The sequence below is a fragment of the Pyrgilauda ruficollis genome, unplaced genomic scaffold (genome assembly GCF_017590135.1).
Source record: "Pyrgilauda ruficollis isolate IOZ18807 unplaced genomic scaffold, ASM1759013v1 scaffold110, whole genome shotgun sequence".
Lineage (NCBI taxonomy): Eukaryota > Metazoa > Chordata > Aves > Passeriformes > Passeridae > Pyrgilauda > Pyrgilauda ruficollis.
Genome location: NW_024509211.1, coordinates 663,529 through 686,228, shown reverse-complemented (window position 1 = coordinate 686,228; position 22,700 = coordinate 663,529). Strand labels below are relative to the sequence as shown.

At 45.2% G+C, this 22,700-nt stretch overlaps 1 protein-coding gene across 1 annotated transcript in view; it reads right to left on the bottom strand.

Annotated features, from left to right (window-relative positions):
• The window catches only part of TMEM260 (transmembrane protein 260), a 57,377-nt gene that overhangs the window by 1,431 nt on the left and 33,246 nt on the right, over positions 1 to 22,700 (bottom strand). The window contains exons 5-16 of the mRNA XM_041476918.1: positions 12,918 to 13,095; positions 10,893 to 11,006; positions 8,887 to 9,066; positions 6,283 to 6,323; positions 5,844 to 5,927; positions 5,358 to 5,475; positions 4,932 to 5,107; positions 3,556 to 3,727; positions 2,412 to 2,560; positions 1,388 to 1,564; positions 636 to 689; positions 150 to 240 (exon numbers count right to left, since the gene is read on the bottom strand). Coding sequence (XP_041332852.1) covers positions 150 to 240; positions 636 to 689; positions 1,388 to 1,564; positions 2,412 to 2,560; positions 3,556 to 3,727; positions 4,932 to 5,107; positions 5,358 to 5,475; positions 5,844 to 5,927; positions 6,283 to 6,323; positions 8,887 to 9,066; positions 10,893 to 11,006; positions 12,918 to 13,095 — 1,534 coding nt within the window. The remainder of the gene's footprint in view (positions 1 to 149; positions 241 to 635; positions 690 to 1,387; positions 1,565 to 2,411; positions 2,561 to 3,555; positions 3,728 to 4,931; positions 5,108 to 5,357; positions 5,476 to 5,843; positions 5,928 to 6,282; positions 6,324 to 8,886; positions 9,067 to 10,892; positions 11,007 to 12,917; positions 13,096 to 22,700) is intronic.

Sequence of the window (22,700 nt, the reverse complement as noted above, 5' to 3'; positions counted from 1 at the left end):
TGTGCTCCCAGTTTGGATAAACAAGGGGAGTGCAGACTGCAGGGCCTGCATGGAAACACTGTATTTCCATGGACTCCAGAAATTTAAAAGAAAAGGGGGCAAAAAAATTAGGATGCAGGGAGCACTCCTAACCCAGACCCAGGACTTACAGTGTACGCAAATGTGTAAAGTTGTGCTTTCGTCTCTGCGGTCACACTGGCCGTTTCTGCGAGGTCAAAGATGAAGAAAGCTGTTTTCATCCTAGGAAAAGGATAAAAACTCCCATGTGGTAACTGCTTCATGCAGCCAGCTCCCATCACAGGGTTATACACAGCTTCAACACGTCCACATGTGGGACAGCAAAGCCATCAGTGATATAAATTTCTCTCCATAATCTATTTCCTCAACCTACACCCCAACTACCTTTGAGACACTTTGAGCAGAACCTTTTGGTGAACAAAACAGCCACTTGCCTGAAGGCTTTGCTGGCAGCCTTGCATGGTTCATCTCATCCTGCCAGCCTTTTCCTTCTAAAGCCTGGCACGTGCAGACCCAATAAGGCCATGGCCCATCAAGCTGCCTGCTTTGGTGTGTGTTTCCACACCACTGAGCTGGCAGTGCCCACTGGCTGTTGGAAGAGAGCAAAGGAAAATTACCTGGCTTGCCACATCTCCTCGTTGGCAACAGCTTCCCAGGAAGAGGGGCTGAAACTAAATGGGAATGGAAATAAAATTCAGCCATCAGATCCACGTCGCTGGGTTTCACCCCCCACAACCCTTCCAGCCCAGCTACAGACCCCCCAGGCAGAAGAAAACCTGTCATGAAGCCTGTGGCTCTGACAGCAGGGAATTCAGCTGATTCTCTGTCATTCAAAAAACTTTGTGCCTCTCTCTCCACAGAAGGAGCCTCTGGTATATCAGGTGTTTCACAGCATCCCAGATCTCAGAGCCAGAGATGTTTTTTACTACCACAGGTCAGCCTATGACATTCAGACCTCTGGATGTCTCAATAATTTTAGATCCTGATTAAGTTTTAAGGTCAGAATTGGACCTCATACTTGACTAGAGATGCCCTTGCTGTTTTTCACACTCTTAAAAATCACAGATCATGGAATGGTTTGGGTTGGAAGGGACCTTAAAGATCATCTCATTCCAACTCCCTGCCATGAGCAGGGACACCTTCCTCCAAGCCCCATCCAACCTGGCCTGGAACACTGCCAGGGATGGGGCAGCCTAGCTCTCTGGGCTGTGCCAGCATCTCACCAACCTGACAGGGAAGAATTTCTCCCTGCTATCTCTCCAGAACACAAAATATTGAGATTCTGGCTCTTGTTTGACTCCTCTAACACTGCAATGCTGCTGGCAGAAAATGATGAGCAGGAAGGAGCAGAGGCTCCTCTGCCTCCTACCTGCCATAGTCTTCAGTCCAGTTATAGAGATTCCTTGTGAGACGAATCCACTCTCCTGGGTCAAACACAGCTCCAGAAGGAACCAACTTTTCACACGTCCCCCAGGGCCACAGCGAGTGGCTCCTTCTCCAGGTCGAGTCCCCTTCATGAAGACCTATGCAGACAAACACTTCCTTACTGCCAAAAAAACCAACAGAGAGGGCAATGGTGAAGCCACCTCAGGGACCATGGGCTACCCCGTGTCCCTGAGCAAACCAAACCACACCACACCACACTGTGCAGCAAACACACCCACCCAGCACATCTCCCACCAGCACAGGCACCTTTCGGGGCAGTCTGGAAAACAGAATTCCCCATCTGACACTGCCCATCTTGAGCAGCTGGCACATCCTGTCCCCTTCTCCTGGACCTCCCAAACAGGCCAGAAGCTGTAGGAGAAGCCCATTTCTGCCCACTGGCACCTGGCTGTGCTCCTGTGCCTCCCCACCCTCGCAGGGCTCACCCCAGCTAGTCTAAATGCAGATGCTATTCTTATTCGTGTGAGTATCTAATCCTTTCTCCACTCTTACTAAGCTATTTTTATATGATGATTATTCCTGGAATACATTCATTCTATGCTAATCAGTTGGCCACAATGTTCACAAAGGAGAAGCAGCAGCAATTTGCTCTCCAACCATCGTTGTTCTGAGCACACAGGAACGTTCCTATTCTCTGTGATGAATTGTATTGAAAACAACAACAAAAAATCATCAGTAAACACTCTGCAGATCACCTTTTTTCCCTTCTCCTTCCTAAAAACCAAACCAACCTCAAAACAACAGGCAATATTATATCCAGATGGAGTTACTTCTGCAGAGATATTTTGCTTTAATTGCAAAAATAATCTCGCCACCGGGGAGGAAGTCAGTGGAGAAAATTGGTCTTTTGGATGCAGTACCAAGCTGTTCCATAAACAATTTCAAGAGGAAAAAAAAAAAAGGTCAGAGATTTTAGGAAAGCTGTTACATACGAAAGAAATGCTTACTGTTTATTTACTTTGAGGAAACGATGGAGATTAAAGGCGAGTGTCCCGTCGGGTAATGCTCCTTCCACAGGATTCCACCGGTTCCCAGGAAAATAAACACCAGGTAAATGCTTTGCCAGCTTGGGTAAATACCACCCGTAAGTCATCATCTGGAATAAAAGTTATTGTCACCATCTGAACAGCAATCAGAAGATTTACATCCAGAAGAAACGGTTTCTGCAGGAGTAATGACCATTTGCTCAGGGATGTCACCAGCCACGTCAGCAGTGACACAAGACCAGGCTGGGCCACCATGGCCAGACTGGGTCACCATGGTCAGATCACAGCACCAGACTGGGTCACCATGGCCAGACTGGGTCACCATGGCCAGACTGGGCCACCATGGCCAGACTGGGTCACCATGGTCAGATCACAGCACCAGACTGGGTCACCATGGTTAAATCACAGCACCAGACTAGGTCACCATGGCCAGACTGGGCCACCATGGCCAGACTGGGTCACCATGGTGAGATCACAGCACCAGACTGGGTCACCATGGTTAAATCACAGCACCAGACTGGGTCACCATGACCAGACTGGGCCACCATGGTCAGACTGGGTCACCATGGTCAGACTGAGTCACCATGGCCAGATGGGTCACCATGGTTAAATCACAGCACCAGACTGGGTCACCATGGCCAGACTGGGTCACCATGGTGAGATCACAGCACCAGACTGGATCACCGTGGTCAAACTGGGCCACCATGGTCACAGCACAGCACCAGACTGGGTCACCAGTGCCTTCTGATTAGAGGTACATGCTCCTCACTCCACCACAAAATAGCCACTGCTGGTAAGACACACAACAGGGATTTGGTTTGGTTAAACATCAGGAATTGGGTATGCAAAGTTGCAAAGCCAGGTGTGAGGGTGATGTGGCAGTGGAAGTGTGGGTGACCCATCCTGTAACTGTTTTCCCTTTTCCCATTTCTCAGTGAAAAAGGAATGTGCACACCACACTCCATCCCAGGGTTACCCACAGTTCTTTAAAAAAAATCAAATTTATTAATTTCCAATGAGTTTTAAGAGACCTTCTCAAAGAACAACTGAACTTCTGCTGCTTATGTTTGAATCTGCCTTTCTAAACAGCACTTTCTGAACACACCTCCTGGTCCACCAAGGTGATATCTGGCCTCATCCCCTCACAATAATGAAGATAACGAAGAGCATTCCCAGGCAGGTCTCCTCTTAGCAGGATCACTGCCCCCGTTGGCATGGAGGACAGCACGTTCCTTGCAAACTTATCAATAACGTAGTTGTTGCTCTGATCACAAGTGCTGAAGAGAACAGAGGGAAAACAGAATCTTTAAACCAGGTATTTGCATGGCTTTGCAGAAATTCAGAACAATTTTATGCAATGGGCACCCACAGGGGAAATCCACCCTGGTCAGGCTGGATCACAGAGTCACAGAATGGTTTAGGCTGGAAGGACTTTAAAGAACATCTCACTCCACCCCCTGCCATGGGCAGGGACACCTTCCCCTGTCCCAGGTTGCTCCAACCCCATCCAACTTGGCCTTGAACTTCCAGGGATGGAGAGTGTCAACAACTGAATCACTACAACAACCTAATATCTCCATTTCCAGAGAAAATGAGATGCAGAAAGAAAGCATTTAAAGCACAGGCCCCCTGCAGAAAGCACCACCCACTACAGTTTTGCCAGAATACACACTAACTGCACACTTTCACCTTAATTCTGATTTCTTTTTGGGCTAAGTCTAAAAATGTATTAGTTGGTGCTGGAAGTGCCAGTACAACAATGGTTCTATAGAGTATTTGAAATCCTCCTTATCCTTTAATGTTTCTATTAAGATTGAAAACTCCAAGTTTTTGTAGTATCAGGCAGAAGTTGGTTTACATGATCTGAGGCTGGATCCTTTTCACTGAAGTTGTGTCCACATACTCCAGGTATGGATTCAGATGACACGTGAGGACAGGAGCTAGGATTGGCTCACCGATGGACAAGACTTTGGAAAAGGTGTGCCAAAAAAAGGATTCCTGAGGAAGAAGTCTACACTTCCTTGGCCAGCCTATACCTGAGCATCCCTACCAGGACACTGATTCCTATCCAAGTGACTGCATAGGTTATGGGATAGGGAAGCCCAAAACTACAGATTTAAATCTACAAAAATGGGGGAAAAATCAGAAAAAACTTCAGGGCACAAGGTAGCCTGAAGGAAAGCAAGAGAACTTTGGGGCACATGAATTCTGCAAACCTCCTTAGGAGAAAAAGCACAGATTTACAAGGGTTTTTCAGAAGTTTACGTACCTACAGAGTATTTTTCCCTCAACCTCTGTGACATCCTCATTTACAGCCTGGAGCTGGTGACTCTGAGGAGACCAAACCAGGAGGTTCTGGAGGCTGTGACCATGTAAGCTTAAGTGGGGTGTGAGAAGTGCCCTTCCCACTCCCAGCCAAGGACAGAAACCCCAGTAGCACCCCAGGTCACCCTGCGAGGCAGCACCGAAGGAACTTCTCACCTGTAATTTGCCCAAAGCTGAGAAGCCACGAGGGCAAGAGCAGAAAGCCACTCCAGGCATGGCAGCAGCCAGGAGCCCTCCAGCACAGTGCCCCTCCCAAGGCTGGCCAGTGTGGCCAGCCCCAGCCCTGCCAGCACAGCCACCACAGCACTGCTCTGCAGCCAGAACCGCTCCACCTAGGAGAGAGAATCCCAGAACTGGGGTTGGGTAGGAAGGCACCATAAAGATCATCCCATTCCACCCCACATCCCACACCTTCCACTAGACCAGGTTGCTCCAAACCTGATCCAACCTGGCCTTGGAGTTGTATTTTGGCACCTTCCACAGTTTCAAGACAAATGCCTGCTGCTGGTCAGGTGGTTTTAAGGTTTTGAATGTTTCTCTCAAAAATTAACATGCCAGAGCAACTTTGGGAGTGCAACTTACCACGCCTAGAAACAGAGGCTTTGTAACATCCAAATTTGCTCTCCAAGCAAAGAAAAGGGAATAAAGGCAGAGCATTCCAGTGAAGAGCCAGATCACATGTGATTTCTGCTGCTTTTTCCTATTAAAATAAAAAAGTGTCACTCCTGAGACATGATGGAAAACAAAGCAAAAATTATACGTGCTTGTACTTGCATACCTAAATGCATTTAACACAAGGAGCTGATGAGTCCTTCTTTACCTTTGCCATCTATGAAACTTCTGTTTTCAAAGCACAAAGCCATCAGCACTTCAGGAGTTTTAAGCTTGCCACCTACCAAGCCACAGGGTTAACCAGGAGTAAGGGATATTTTGCTCTTAATAATTGATGACCACAGCCAATTGCTGCAATTTCTGCAGCAGCAAGCAGAAGGCAAAACAAGCTGCGCATGCAGTCAGTAAGAAAAATGCGCAAAAAATGCACATTGAAGCAAATACTGTTCAACTTACAGCAGTGCTGTGCCCACACAGGCCACCAGTGCCAGGGCAAGGACAGGAAGGGAGAGCTCTGACTTCATCTGTGCCAGCTGGAAACTGTGGAGAAATTAAAGCATGGATTTGTAACCCCAAATCATCCCTGCACTCAATTAAAGTGTCAGGAGAGAGAGGGAATAAGCACAACAGAACATATTCCCATTCTGCTGGGATTGAGTCTACCAGAAATGGGACATGGGTGGGTTATATGGTAGAATTTTGAAGGGAAAATCACTGGGATGGAGGATTCATTGTTTTTCCTTCAGTGGGGGAGACAGAGGGCAGGAATGCTGTCCCTGTGCTGGACAGACATGGCCCAGCTCTGGACAGGGTGAGGAAAGGAAGGACAGGAGCCACTCTGGCCCAAAGGACAGCAGCAGCAACAGGTGAAAGGCACAGCCAAGGTGTTACTCACAGCAGCATCTCCCCCATACTGGATCCTGTCTCGGACTTGGCCTGAAGTAAAAACAAAGGAAACCCATGAGGAACCCACACACTGACTGGGTATCACCAGGGCAAGGAAAATCTTCTCATTCTCTGTTTGCAAGAAAGGCAGCAACCTCTGCTCAAGCCTTGACATCCCTGTTTTATGTGATGCCACTGAGGGATTCACCCCCTGGATAAACATTTCTTCAAGGTGCTGGCAACTCATTATCCTGTGATTAGAGCATGTCATATGGTTTAACCATGATCTCTGCTGTATCATGGAATCATTTGGCTTGGAAAAGCCCTCTGAGGTCATTGAGTCCAACCATTCCCCCAGCACTGCCCAGGCCACCACTAACCCATGTCCCCAAGTGTCACATCCACACAGATTTCAAATCCCTACAGGAATGGGGACTCCACCACTTCCCAACTTCACAAATTTGTGGATGTTTTTTTCTTGTAGAGATCTACAAATAGATCCTGGATCCTCCTAGCCCGGACTGGGGGACTCTGATCTCTGTCACTAAATCAGAGACAACAGAAGTCTGGGACAACGTCTCGCAGGTCTTGTAGGCACTACCCTGGGTTATGTGATTAAACAGCAACACTGAGTTTGCAAAGCTGTCAATCCCATAACTTTCATCAGCACTTAATTCACATTAAAAAATAAAAAGTCACACCAGCCCTTAAAAGCTTTGGAGCTGCCATTGGAATGGGCTGCCCAGGGCAGTGGTGGAATCTCCATCCCTGGGCAGCCTATTCCAATTCCTGACCATTTATTCTGTGATGTTTTTTTTCCTAATATCCAATCCAAACCTCTCCTGCCACAACTTGAGGCCATGTTCTGTATCTTCATGGTGCAATTATTTTCTGTGACATCTCCCCACAGCCTGAACAAGCTCAATTCTTCATTGCTTACCAGACTTGCCCCTGTCTCCTCTGCCCCGACAAAAGCAGAGCTGTACAAAATCTTTAGGAGATAATGAGAATTTTTATTGCAGAGACCTGCAATCCATGGCACATGTCTGGGAAAAAGATATGCTGTGTGGAGGGGAGGAATTCCCTTTATTTCTGCTTGTTGGAAAAGTGGTGGCTACCAGATTAAAGATAAGGTGAACAGATTCAAGAGGTCTGGAAGGAATATTTAATCTCAGTAAAAATGGCATAGCTAATTGCACCCAGGATTTGATTAAAAAATAAGTGTTAGAGGATGGAGAGCCAGCTCACAGCTCCTGAAGCCCCACCTTGCTGGCAGCTGATGGCCCTGGACACATCCATCACAGAGATGACATTTCTGACCCATGGCTTACAGGTGGAACCCTCTCCAAAATATTTTCTGGGCTTTTTTTTTTGACCCTGCCTACCCTTAAAACAGAGCTATGGGATGTAAAAGCTGTCTGTCCATCCAGCAGTGCTCTGGCATTATCCCAGCTGGCACCAGGACCAAACACTTGGATTTTGCTGTATTTATTGCTCCTGCTTCAGACAAGTTCATCCTAAATGTGATTTGTGGTGCAGGATTACACACAGTCCATCCCTAAGCCTCCTGAACATCAACTTGAATTCATCACATTTGATGGAGAGAGGAGTTAAGGGATTTGCATGCCTTGCTCTGCCCAGTGGAGGCTGATTCTCAGGAGACAGCTGGGAACAGGACAACAGGGCAAGTCTCACAAGCCCTTCAGAGGCTGGACCTGATCTCTGCAGGAGTTTTTGGGCAGATTTAGTGGCAGCAGCAGGAATTCTCATGTCTTTTGATGCACATCCTACATCCACACAGCTCTCTGAGAAGGGTGGAAAGGCACAGTGACAGTGATGCTGTGTCACACTGGCTGCATGAGAAGGGTGATTTCTGAGGATTTGGGCTCCTGGACTCCAGGGAGTGACAGAACACGCAGACCACACCTTTTTATTGTTTTCTTCCCAGTGGTGTGATTTCCCAGCCCTCTGCTCTGAAAACTTGGAAGCAGGACAGACACTGGGGTGATGGCTGGTGATTTCCTTGGGTGGGCAGAGCCTAACATCCAAGTCAGGGCTGGAGGAGGAAGATGCAAACCCTACACTCTGAAAGCAACCACAGATTCTTCCCTCTCTTGGCAAGAGCAGAGACCTCAATAACTCAGATCAGAGGTTCCTGAGAGCCCTCAAACCAACCATTCACTTAAATTCAACATCAGTAAATTAAAGAGGAATAGCTTTTAAATGAAAACTGCTTGTGACCTCTTTAAATGTCTGAGTTAAAAATAGAAAAATAAGACCATATTCATCTTAAAAACACCACAAAACTGATGTCACCAACTCCCTCTGGCACAGTTTGTTCTTTGGGCTCCAACACACACAAGACACTCATACAGCTCCCAGGAAATAATATGGCTCACTCCATAATGCAATGAGAATTATCTCTTTGCTTTCCCAGCCATGTGACTCATTCCCAGAAAACCTGACAGGTCAGGAGGTCGAAATCCAAAATGAATGCTTAAAAAATGAAACATTTTCAATTTCCTTCCCCGCGAGCCCTTAATCGTCACAAACAGAACACTTCTGCTGTTGCATAAGTGAAAAGGAAGCAATTTAGGAAGTGACCCTTGTTTACCAGATTGAATGTCCCATATTCTTCCCTCAGAAAGTGGGTCAAAAATCCTTGAAAAGTCGTCTGGTCTCCCCAGGTCCAGCGGGCTCGATTGAGGTAGGACGAAGCCGGCAGATAGAGATAAGGCAGCAAACCAGCCAAAAAGCATAAACCCAACTTCAGCAAATGGCCTAGGGACAATTCCTGCACCAAAATATGTCATATTGCATAACAATGTTTATTTTAGTTTAATCACGCTGGAACTTCAAGAACAGATAAAGAAAAAACATCAAATATATTTACACAGAGCTGATCTCTCAATTTATAGTAAGTCCCTACAAAATGCTATGTTAAACCTTACGATTTTGTGGATTACTAGGAAACTGCATCAAACTGATCTCCTTTGCATGGCAGGGTGAAATTTAAGTGAAGCAAATAATATTAGCTAGGACTCATGAGTATCATACTCATTGCATCTTTCACATTTAAATCATGGCATGACATGCATAGATGGCTGAAGCACTGCAAGGCTGAGATAACCCACTTTGCAGCGATTAAGAGTTGGCTGGTTTTCCATCTGGCAAAAAAAAAAAAAAAACCCCACATAAATGCTGCTCTAGTACAACTGCACACATCATCACCATCATCAGGAGTCAGTTTTGCCATTTCCTTGATCGTGATTACGCTGGCTAAATTGGATAGGCCAACTTTTGGGGTGGGATTTTCGACACTGCCTAAGGGGTCAGGGAGACAAGACTTTCAAAGGGACTTCTGTGCCTAACTCCTTTAAGTGCTTTGGAAAATCCCACCCTAGAATATTGCACGCTTGCTTTGTTGTTAGCCACTGCCCTGTCAATCAAAGCACTTCCTCAGCATTTGGGGTTACTGGGAGTGATGATCTATGGAGCAGAGAAAGGAGCTTGATAATGATGGTGGTCAAAGCTCCTTCAGAAGAAAGGTGGCTCATTTGTACTTTAAAAAGGCAGTTTTCCATCCATTTCCATCTTACTCAGTGGTTTCCTGCAGCAGGCACTACTGGGCTGTCCAAAGTATTTCCCAGGATTATCATATTGGCACAGCATTGCTTTTGCTGGAAATCACAGAGGTCTCTCTCAAAAAAACCCAAAACCAAACTGTTTAAGGAACACAAATATATTGCAGAAGTGATTCTTGATTGTGTTAATGGAAATACATGGCCAGAAAAGGAGGTTTCTGGGGATGCTGAAGAGATTTTGGATCAAGCTCGTCAGAATTGCATTGCATTTATTGCAGCTCATGTGCTTCACACAGGCTTAGTTATGCCCTGTGCCACTACTGAGAACCACACAGGGTGGATGTGGCTTCTGCTGGTCACCACCAGGGAGCCACCACACAGAAACTCATCTCCAGGGGAGCTGATGGCACGGGGAAGTCTGAGTTTTAGTTCCAAGTATTATTTACCTCACAGGATATTTGCAAGCAGCCGGGGCAGAGCACTCCTGTGCCAGGGACAAGGGGGGTCACAGATCACCAGCATGAGCAAAGACCTAAACTGTGATCACAGAACCCCAGAATGGCTTGGGCTGGAAGGGAACTTAGATATCATCTTGTTTTAAACCCCTGCCATGGGCAGGGACACCTTCCACCATCCCAGGTTGGTCCAAGCCCTGTCCATCCTGGCCTGGAACACTGCCAGGGATCCAGGGGCAGCCACAGCTTCTGTGGGCACCCTGTGCCAGGGCCTCCCCACCCTCTCAGGGAAGATTTTTTTCCTAATATCTAAATAATTTCTTCCTAATATCTAAATCTAACCCTACCCTCTATCAGTTAAAGTCAGGCCTCTTGTCCTAACACTCCATGCCCTTGTCAAAAGCCCCTCTTTAAATCAGACCCCCTTGAGATCAGTGGCTGTGATGTCAGACTGTAACTTCAGTGGGTCATGATTAATCACATACATCAACTTAGAAGTGACACAAGTTCTGGGGGAGAAAAAACCATCCCAGCCTTAGAAAAGCAGAGGTGTGAGTGTGTAAATGTCTATAAATACATACCTTCTTTCTGAAAAGCCGTGAGAGAACCCAGGGCACAACACAAGCAACATAAAGCACTATGGTGTGCTGATTGCACAGACTGAGCCCACAGCAAAAGGCACCCAATTTAGAGATCTGGGAGGGAAAAAAAAATAAAAATCACAATTACTATTTACAAGTTTGCAAAACCATCCAGAGATCAAAAAGATTCAGCTCATCATCCTTAGAGGAGAAAGGCAAATACACCAGTGAGCAGTGGTCAGTTGTAACATAGAACTCAGGGGATTTTTGATTTGTTACAGGGAGATTTCAACTGTTTAACAGAAAACATTCTTTAAGAAGTGTCCAGCTGAACAGCCATGCCTCCATGCATACAGAGATCCTGTGCAGCATCATCACATCACAATGATGGGATGAGTCCAATTCCTGAACCCAGCTGCACAGGGGAGGCTGCCCAGCACTTCACTCTGAGTGACTTTTCAGAAATGTCCTAAAATAAAGGCATTATCTACAGAAATCTAATTTTTTTTTTGTAGCAGGAATGATTTTTTCCTCTTTGTTAGGCACAGAGGGCTAAAGTCAGGGCTGCACAAACTTCCTAAGCCAAGAGAATTAAAGGTGACACCCTCATTATTCTAAAACCTCAAGCCTGATCCAGTGCCCATCCACTCCCTAGGGCAAGAACCTTTTCCTGATATCCCTAAACATCCCCTGCTTCTTTCAGCCCCTGGTGAGGGTGCTGTGTGAGATGCAAACACTTGCCCTGGTGCAATGATCACCTTGTAATTTTTAATTAAGTGCACAGCATTCCATGCTGGACACTGCCCTGCCATGGAAGCACCTTGCTGTAAGTTCAGAAAAACCTCTGTGGGTCTCAGAGCTGCCTGGCAGGGCTCAGAACCATCTCAGACATTTTTTAAGTACATGGATGAGCTCCAATATGATGTCTGTATGACCATCTGATTTATGAAAAGCACTGCAAGCTTGCTGTTGGCAGCCTGGCTTCTTCCAGGCGTGGGAAGCCAGACACTCAAAAACACATTGGAACAAGCTCCTTAACTGCTTCTGAAAATCTAATTTTGAAAATCCCATTGGAAACTGGGCATGTGAAACATGGGAGAAAGCTGGAAAATGCCCAGCTCCATGTCTGTGGAGTTCAGGTTGTGGGGATCTTGGGATGCTGTTCATTAGAAAATAGTAATAATTTTTTAAAAATCCAATGGTAAAACAAGGTCTCTGTAGCCATTGATAAAACATGTTATTTGAGAACTCATGAAGCTGAGTAAACTACCACTGCAGACGCCTGAAATTCTAGCCTAGCCCGACAAAAATCCCTTTATTCACACAATTTACAGGAGTCACAGCAGGCAAGTCTGTCAGAGGAAAGGAGATCAGATGTTCGGGCAAACAAAAGTAGAAAGAACAAGACTGCTGAGCAAAAATATCATTTGGCTGACTAGTCTGTTTATAAAGTAGAAAATACAGCATGAAATTTAAAGTCTCTGTGTTTAACAATGCCATTATTTTAGGGGCACATTTAATTTCAAAAGAAAAACTGATTGAAAATTTGCTCGTTCCCGTTTTTGAGTTGGAACCTGGTTTCTGATTAGATTAAGTTTTCTGTACAATATATCCATTTACCCCCAAGAAAATTATCAATTCTTAAAATAAAACCTTGAACACTCACAGCCTAGTTTGTGTCTTTGAAGCAGGATGAACTAAAATGTTTAGATAGAAATGATTTTGGTTTTCCTGCTTCCATCCTGTGAGTATTAAATAAATCAATCCCAAACCCATCCAACAGGTCCCAACTCAATCCTTAAGCAAAGTGGGCAGGGTTTTTTCAATGTTTGTCACTTTTGAACATCCAGGTAGGTCAGGGATGGACCCCACCCAGCACAGGTGCTGAAGCAAGACCCAAAACTTGGCCTTTTTATTTAAACAAAACTAAATCAGCAGTAAACGAACAGGAAATTAAACAAACAGGTGCTAACCAATTATAAAAAAAAAAAAAAGAGAAAGAACTATTCACTTGAGATGTTTTACCTTTGATCTCTCTTTTGCAGTGGATGCCTCCTCAAAATGAGCAGTGAGAGCCATCAGCAGCCCCACAAACAGATTGTTTAAGCTGAAAACCTCCGCCGTGATGGACCACTGCCATGTTAGACGGGAAAATGAAAACACCCCCGCAGCAAGGATTCCTCCAGCATATGAGCCAGAAAGCCTGCAAACACAGATAACATGAAATCTTCTTTTCCAACAAAATAAAAAAGCCTACTTTATTGTCCTTTTTTTAATTTTTTTTAAAAAAAAAAAACATACTGCAGCAGCAGCAGCAAGTGCCACCCAGCACCCTGCCAAAATATTATATGGTTAAGATCTCCCTAATAATTTCTTTGCTAAGGATTGCCACTGGGAAGAGCAGAGCCTGTTTGCCAGCCACCCAACACCAAAGAATTTGCTTCTTCTTGCCATGAAAACTTCCAGGATTGAATTTGCTTGAAAAATCCTGATGAGGGAAGGCCCAGAGGGTGCAGGGAGTCATGGCTTTAATGGGATACTCTGGAGGAGATGCCAGCAAGGGTGCAGCCTTCAATTCATCCAGGAGCTGAATTAAGAGTGGATTAGAGCTATTCAGGATGGACAGCGTTGGCAGGGCTTTCCTGGGGGGGTTTGGTCTCCTGGGGATTGGAGCACCAACAGTCCCAGCAGGGAGAGGTCAGGAGTGTGGGAAATGGGTGCCAGCTCCAGCAAGAGGGAGGGAGAGGGTGAAGCACCCACAGCTGGGATGGCTGTGAGCCCAAAGCTGGCCATCTCTGTGACTCCCAGATGGGATTATGGCACATTCCCCACGGAGCTGCCTGCCCAGCTCAGCTGGATGCTGCAGCCAGCACAGGCAGCCCACGAGGTGGAATTCGGGAAACCCATTCCACCACAGTGCTCTTCCCCCCCAGCCTCTCTGGGAGCAGCTCTGGCTCTGCCTGTCTGGAAGCTCTCTCCTTTAGGAAGTCACCCTGAAAAGAAGTAGTGTAGGGCACCACAACATGCTCAACCAAGCTTTATCCAAAAATACAAATAGCTGCGGCTGTGGTCAAAGCTACACTACAGAAATTCACTATTCCACTGGAAGACTCAGCTAGTCTCCACCGCAAATTGGGTTTTTTTCTAATTTCAACCCAGACACAAACAGTTCCATTTAATCCTAACAATTCTAGCAGGTTTAAGCCAAAAAAATTATAAACTACCCAACCTCTTCATCAAGCTACACATGTGATTTCTACATGAGGAAGCTCCTGATACAGCTCTCTCTACAAGGGCTCTTCTCCTTGGTTTGCCAGAGTACCTAAAGGTATCTGGAAAATAGGACTAATAACTTTTATCTACTTTGTGAAGTATTTTGAGATCTGCACCTGCAGGATGTAGCCAAAGGGTGAGAAGTATGGAGTTAACACTGGGAAAAAAGGAAACAATTCTGAGGTGCTCCAGGCCAGGCTCAAGGTGACAGCAAATTCAACAGCAAGACTGTGGGAAGAAGTCTCAAAAAATCAACAGAACTGGAAAAAAAAACCTGAAGAAAAATACCAGGAAAGAGTAGCAGGACCATGTATAATTAAAAACCCAATACACAAATCCACTTCATAATATTCCTGTTTTGACTAAACCATTTAAACAGTTCAAACTTTTAGTTATAAAGAAATAACTCCATAAATCCCTTTGAAATTCTTGCAGGGAAATAAGGTAAAAAAAAAAGGAGAAACACCTTTTCCAAAAATCTTCAGAAAAGCAGCACTTTAGGCAAATGTCCCCATCATTCACCAATTCTTGTCTTTCCCAGGAAAGACTCAAACATATCATGAGAGTTCAAATGAGATGAAAGAAATCCCATCCTCTTGACAAAAAGTCTCAAACTTGTGAGTTGAGTTTTATGAAACAAGGCTTAAGCAAAAGCCACTCAACCCAAAGCTTAAAGGCTTATCCCAGCTATTAGGGACACAGGACACCTCTGCTCACCAAGCAGAGTGGGATCAGGAGCCCAAACTAAGCACAGCCCACAGACCTGTCTGCCCACAGAATCATAAAAACAATCATAGAATGGCTCAGGTGGGCAGGGAACTTAAAGATCATCCTGTTCCAACCTAATCCATGGGCAGGGACACCTTCCACTAGCCCAGGTTGCTCCAAGCCCTGTCCAAGCTGGCCTGGAACACTTCCAGGGATCCAGGGGCAGCCACACCTTCTCTGGGCACCCTGTGCTTGCACAGGGAAGAATTCATTCCAATTTCCCACCTAACCCTGTCCTCTGGCAGTGGGAAGCCATTCCCCCTTGTCCTGTCACTCCAGGCTTTTGTCCAAATTTCTCCTCATCTTTCTTGGAGCTCTTTTAGGTTTTGGAAGAGTCTCTAAGGTCTCCCTGGAATCTTCTCCAGGCTGAACAACTTTCCTAGGAAACTCATGGGAAAGCCAGGCTGCTGAGCCCCCTCTGTGACAGCCCATTTCATGCTCGGAGCACTAAGCTCCTCTAAGTACCACAGATGTCAAAAAACCAAACGGGAACATGTTGCATTCTTGAAAAACATCAAGAAAACAGCTTTGGGAAGCGCAAGCTGGACACCACAGACCTGTCTGTCCAGATCATAAAAACAATCATAAAATGGCTTAGGTTGGAAGGGAACTTAAAGATCATCCTGTTCCAACCTAAGCCATGTGCAGGGACACCTTCTTCTAGACCAGGTTGCTCCAAGCCCCATCCAACCAGGCCTTGGACACTTCCAGGGATCCAGGGGCCCACTAAGCTCCTTTAAAGTACAACAGATGTTAAAAAACCAAATGGGAACGTGTTGCATCCTTGAAGAACATCAAGAAAATAGCTTTGGGAAGTGCAAGCTGGAGACCAAGGGTTTTTCTGCAGGTTCTGCTATCAGCAATGGAAATTATGGGTTTGTGAGTTTGCTGATTCAGAGGGAAACTCTCAGAAGTGGAAGAAATCAGAGCAGGTATCTCCAGAGGAGGATGAAGAGCACCTGGCAGAAGAAATGCAACAATCCACAGTGCAAAGCAGCACCAGCAGGACAAGTAGAAATTAATCCCAGGCGACTGTCAGTGTGATTTTGGGATAAATTAAATCAATCCTGCCCTGCAGCTGGGGTAATGTGGTTCTACAGCTCATTTTGATCAACATGAGGGTCTCCATGCTCCTCTGCCTCTGCAGCCTCTTGGAACTCTCCAGCACAGAGTACAGTGTGCCACATTTCTCCTGCCTCAGAGCCAAGATGACCTCAAATGCACACCCTGTCCAAGGAGGTGATGAAAAACCTCAGGCATGGACAGCTCAGCCCCCTACACCACTTTGGACCAAAGACCAACCTCAAGGTGGAAGAGACACTGATGGGTGTTCAGTGATGCAAGGCAGAGTGAGATGAAAGAACTCTCCAGAAAAGGCACAAAAATGAGAGCAAAACGGAGATGGGAAAAATGGAAAAAGCAAAGGGATGGGGCAGAGCTTTGAAACTGAGGTCAAGAAGCCCAAAGCCAAGAATCTTTTTTCCCCCATCCCTGGAAGTGTTCCATGCCAGGCTGGATGGGGATTGGAGCAGCCTGGTCTAGTGAAAGGTGTCCCTACCCATGGCAGGGGGTTGGAATGGGATGAGCTTTAAGATCCTTTCCAACCCAAACCATCCTGGGATTCTGTGATTCTCTAAAAAGCACCAAAAAAAATTGCAAAGGAGCACAGTGCAATCTACAGCTGGAGATGTTGGTGACATGTTACACAAGGAAGCAGGACATTAGGGAGCCAGAAGGTAATGGCTGCCTTAATTAGAGGCACAGAGAGAATTCTTGTGGTTAAGATAGAGTATTTTGTGGAAGAAGGTTAATTCAAGAGCTCAAGGAGACCTCCCATAAGCCCAGCAAGAGCTCAGCAACCCAGTGACCAATGTGGAGATAGAGGGAACAGGATGAAGAGGCCATTTGTGTGGAAGTTAAGAAGTTTTTCATGGCACGTGGTCACTTGTCTCACCAAAATCAACACCAGGCCTGGCACTGACAGTACAAATATTTCCTGCAGTGAAGCCCTGCTGGACAAGAAGGAAGCACAGAGCCTTTGGGCTCAGCCACCCTGCCTGGAGCCCCACACTCTGCAATCTGCACTGGCTGGAGGCTTCCCACATGTGTCTCCATAGTTGGGAGAAGGAAAAAAACATTGGGGTTTTTTCTGAAAATACCTTCCAGTTGCTTAACACTGTCTTTTTCCTTTTGACAGCACATCAGGGCTGCAGAGCAGAGAGCAGCAGAGAATTATCCTCACTCAACTTCTACTTGTGCTTCTGTCTTTAAACACATTTTTCAAAGAGAGTTGAAGTGCTACAAAACATGGCAAAGACACCCAGCACTGAATCCTCGACTGGCCTCATGGAAAAGCAACATCTCAGGAGAGCTTTATCCCAATATTTTGGGGAGCAGGGAGGGTAGATCCCCCAAATCCAGCTTGTTTCCCCAGTCTTGGGGCCCAGTATGAGAAAGGACAGCTCCAGCACACAGGAGCCAGCTCATGGAAGAAGAAAAGAATCGAAGTCATGGCAAAATTGGGGAAAAGTCTTCATGGCCATCATCTAAAAACACACTCAGAAAGGACAGAAAGAGTCAGCAAAGGGGAGGTCACACAGTCCTTCCTGAGAAATATTTTCCCAAGGCATCCCTAAACATAAAAGGAAAAGACTAAAAAAAAAAAAAAATTATTATTTTGTTTTCCTTTTCAAGCATGCAAGTGAAAGAATGTGCTGCTGGGCCTCAGCTCCAAGGATGCAGCCAGTAGGAATTTGCCTTAATCAGGACTATTTTAGCTACAAGTTTTTATTAAGAGTTTGCAGGAACATTTGGGAAAACTGAAATTAAATATATTAACCCGGGTTTTGTTTTTTTTTTTTCAGGTATAGTTTTTAGCTTCTCGTTTGCTGGCAATCACTAAAACATGCAAAACTGCAATTTAAAATTTAACCTTTCTTTTAAGTTTAGTAAAATTTTCCTTTAGCCAAGGTTACAAGTCATATGCCTTTAACAAAAAACTCCACCAGCATTTTTACTTTTTATTTATAAAATAAACAGTAGACATTCTCTATTTAATAATTCCCGAAAACGTATTAAATGATCGGCATAAAGCCACACATGAATGGGAACTGGAATTTAATTAAAATGTTTCTGTTAAATGCAATCTTCAGTGCACTGGATTCATTAAGAAAAGTAAGATAATTGGAATGGTTTATATTTGAAGCTGATGTATTTAACACTGGCAACACCTATCTGCACGTAGTGAAATAAGCTGATTATTTCTGCCTTCTTTTCCCTCCAAAACTTTACAGGCAGGAGATCTTAGCTTTGCATCTTTTCTTTTTTTTTTTTTTTTTTAAGGCAGCAGAATAAGAAAAACTCCTGATTTTTAAAAATCTCCACTAATTAACTAAATAATGGATTTAAAAAAAATAATTTCTGTCTGTCCCTGCAGCTGCAGATGATGACCCTGATGTCAGTGGCTCCCTGTTCACTTCCAGACTCCAGGTACATCACCAGCAACTTCTGTCTCTTTGCAGCAGCAAAGATACATTCCTTCAATGTATTTTTATTTCAAGGCAGTGCACTAAAGAGTTAACAATTTGAATTTAAGAAGTTTTGCGTGTTAATCAATCAATTTAAAAGAAAACAACTATTTTTTTGATGAGGCTAAACAGAAGGGAATGTGGAAGACTCAACAACCAAGCTTCCCACTGATAAATTTTAAGAGTGCATGAGCATCAGCACTGAAATAGAAGAATTATTTAAAAATTAAAATCCAAACAGGAGTTTAGGGCTTAAGTAACAATAATTATCCCCCAAAACCCCAATCCCTCTGGGTTTGCCTGCCTCTCAGCCACAAACACTCCATGACAAAAGGCGGTTTCTCTTGCTCTCAGCGCTGAAGAGCCAGCTCAGGTACTACAGGGAATAGCAAACCAGATTTTATTCTTCCTCAAGGACCTGGAGCTCAATAGCCACTTAAGCCCTGCCCGCAGCAGGAGGAGGAGGAAGGAGAGCAGGGCTTGGCTCATCTCTCCTGGTTGAGCCCCATGGACACAAGGAGTGAAGGGAAAAGAGACTGAGCAAAGAGGCAGAGCCACCATAAAATAAAACCAAAGCAGTCTGGTCACAACCAGCTGCTGTCCTTGGTGTGAAACAGGACTTCAGCATCCCACAGCCCCAGCATTCCCAAAGACTGTGATTTGTGGGATGGGGGTGAGCAGACAGCACCCTCACCTCCCACCACATGCACGGGATGCCTCACACCCAGCCAGGCACTGCCACTACTTCCTGACTCTTCTTTCTTGTAGTTATTTCATTGAAAAGCCACAGTTTGGAGAGGGGATGGTCCAGGGTGGTTAAGGAGTGCTGAGCCAGTGAGGATTTTGGCACAGGGGAGCTGGTCCTTGCACCCTCTCACACACATCCTCCTGGACTGGAGGTGTCCACTTGGGACACCACCTCTGAAGGATATTGTCTCTGCCCATCCCTTTGGAAATGTGGACCTGTGAAGGTCACCAGCATGTGCAAGAGCCATCTTACACCTCATCCCTTGTGTCCTGGGGCAGAGTCACCTTGGAGCCTCTTGCTGGGAGGATCAAACTGCTCTGGGATGACAGCAAGGGCTTCTGTGGGTCTACACTGGGTCTGGACACCAGGGATGGGAAGAGCCCCCCATGACAACTTGTCAGGGGAGCGAGGAATGAGACATCCCAATCTCACACCTCGCATGCTCCAGGATGTCCATCACCATTGGAGCCTGCAGTAGCCCCTTGCCAAGGAAGTTTGGTATTTAAATTCAACACTTCCATGCCAAGCTATTCCAGAGCAGCTCAACGAGTGGAACAGCTCATGACAGATCCATAAAATGCAGACAGAGCTGCGCTGCTTTAAGGAATATCACCCCATACTCACATTTGAGTTGTACCAACTGTGCTTCCAGCCATTACAAATGAGAAATTCTCTCCTGGTGTCTTTGCAAGTGCAAAGGGTGTATTAGTTCAACCCATTATGTGATTCACAATCCTTGGAAAATAGATACACCTTTATCCCAGACTCCTGTAATAACCAGCGCCTGCTTCCAGCAGCCAAAAAACCCCAACCCGCAGTAGGAGCCGACTTGAGCTATTTAAATGTTTTATAAGTTGGCTTTTTTTTTGGGTAATTGCAGAAACTTTTCCTAATCTGACATTTGTTAAAACCCCTTATTAGAAATTATGCAGCCGCAGAAAAAAAATTTAAAAAAAAGAAAGAAAAAAAAAAAGAGTGAAGAGGTGGGGGCGGAAAGGAAGGAGTTGGGGGGGGGTGAATAGAATAAAATATAAAATAAAATAAAAATGAGCTGGCTTCACAATTACCAAGTCAGCCCATGCAGCCCTTCGCTATTGTACGAGTGGCATAAACCCCCCGGCGGCCTATCAGCTCCCTGGCAGGCAGGGGGCTGCGCTATTCAAAGCGAGAGATACAAGCTGCAGGGCAAAAACCTGGCAGCTCCCATCTGACCCCCCAATCCCCGGCTGGTGACAGCTCCAAGCTCCATGGCAAATTAGCCCTTCTCACATTACAATTGCAGGAGACAGATTCCATTAGCGGTATCTGAAATTGAGTGGAGAGCTGCTCCGTTATCAGACTTGACTCATAAGCGCCGCTATTAATCAGAGCTATGATAGCATTTATATATTTCAAGCTATCTGCCGCCGCTGTGATATTCTGCTACAAAGGGTTGATGGGACTTAGGGAAGGGAACAATGGAGCTTTCTGGGAAAAGCAGAGTAAATCAAGAAAGTCTGTGACTTCCGCACATTCTGAAGGGATTGCGGTTTACATAAATTTTCTCCCAATTGGAGATTGAGCTCTTCCTCATCTTACACATGGGATTTAGTTGTCACTCAATGGTAACAGCTGTGAAAAGGTGAAGCGGCCCACCGCTCAGAATATTGCCTCCGCTTTTAAAGCAATTAACCCATGAACAGGAGGATACCTGGTGATATCAAAGGGATTAAGCCAGGCAGTGCATTATTAACATTTCCTTGAACTAATTCTAACTCTGACTAGCTGTCAGAAAAGACTCTTCAGTCTTTTTTTTAAAAAAAGAGGTTTTTTGCCCTGCTTTTTCTCCCCCCACCCCCCCAACCCTTTTCAAAATGAAGCAGAGTTGCTGCAGCCTCGTGTGCCTACTTTAGAGCCAAATGCAAATGAACAGATTTGGCAGCGTCTTCAAACAGACTGAACTCAGCGCCGGTTTATTCTGGGAACAAGTGGGAAAAAAAATAAAAATAGATATGTGATCAATTAGCCAGGGGTCACAGCAGATTTTCTAAAAGCAAATTAGTACCTGAGTACATTCCTTTCTTCTCTCCCTCCTAAAACTTTGTAACTACTTCCCACTAAGCACAGCTGCTTCCCAAACACCCAAGATGTTCCTGCTGTGCTACAACAGAGATAATCTACGATAATCTGGAACCTGGAAAAATCCAAACATGCCCTCTAAGGAGATTCCTCCTTCCCCAAAGCCCAATTTCTTAATTTCCCACTCTGGTTGAGCAGGCACTGACTCCTCTCTCATCCCTCCATCTTCCCCAAGTCATGTCCACAAAAAAAGGGGTCAAACTCTTCTCAGGGATGAATCCTGCTCTGGCAAACCCATGTACCCAGGGACATGGAGCACTTCCTCACTCACCAGGGGCAGAAGACAACTTTTCCCAGCACTGGGCAGTTTTAAGGGAGCATCAGCCATGGGGTCCCTCTGGGATGGCCATGAAGGTCACTGATCCTCCTGGTCCTCCTTAGGGACCTTCCCACAAGAGCTCCAGGACACACACCCTGGGAGCCAGAAAACTCAGTGCCATCAAGAGGGTCAAGTGGCACTTTCAAAACATCCCTATGATTTCAAAATGATGGAATTATTTTGATTATTTCATTATCCAACATGCCTAACTCTCCTTTTTGCTGGCGGTAGGAGAAGAGCTGGCTCTGGGTTTTATAAACACAATTCATTGTCTGGAAGGTTTAGTGGACAGGGAATACACACACATATATATATAAAAATATATATGTTTCTATAATGTATTAGTACCAAAGTTAATATGATACCCAGATCAGCAAACCAAAGAGATGTGAATTGCTTAATTTAATGCAACATCTTCTCCCTTTTCAAAACCCTGTGTCCAAATCAGCCAAAATGAAGCTGGCAAAAACTTCCTATAAATACTTGGGCAATGACACCATCTACTCTGCTACTGCTTCTGCAATAAAACAGCTTGGTGTATTCAGAAACCCCAAAACAGCCAAACTACGAAAGGTACAGACTGAAAAAAAAATGCACTTAGAGCAGGGGAAAGCTTCCTATTTCTCTTTGCAGCAGAGAACGCAAAGAATGCATCCCCTGTGCAGAAAATGACACTTTGGCAATCATATTATAAGAAGATAATTGGTTTACTTTGTAAACTTGCTATGCTTTGCCTCCCACAGTAAAACAAATAAATAGTTGTTTAAAGAAACAATCCTACGGCCGCACTCGCTGAGTCCTGAAAACATAAAGCATCTCCCCCTCCTTCAAAGCAAAGATGAATTATTTGCCTCAGTTACAAGCAGTCCGAGAAAACTCTTTGTAAATGGCATTTTACGATAATTACAAGCAATTTATTAAGACTGTGGGGAGGGGGGGAAATCCATACTTGAGAAGTAACTCAAAGGAGAAACGGCTCGTTCAGCGATAGTCTGGATTACTGACAAAAAGCCTTTCTGCATCAATGTGCTGCGACATAATTTCACTTTGAGAAG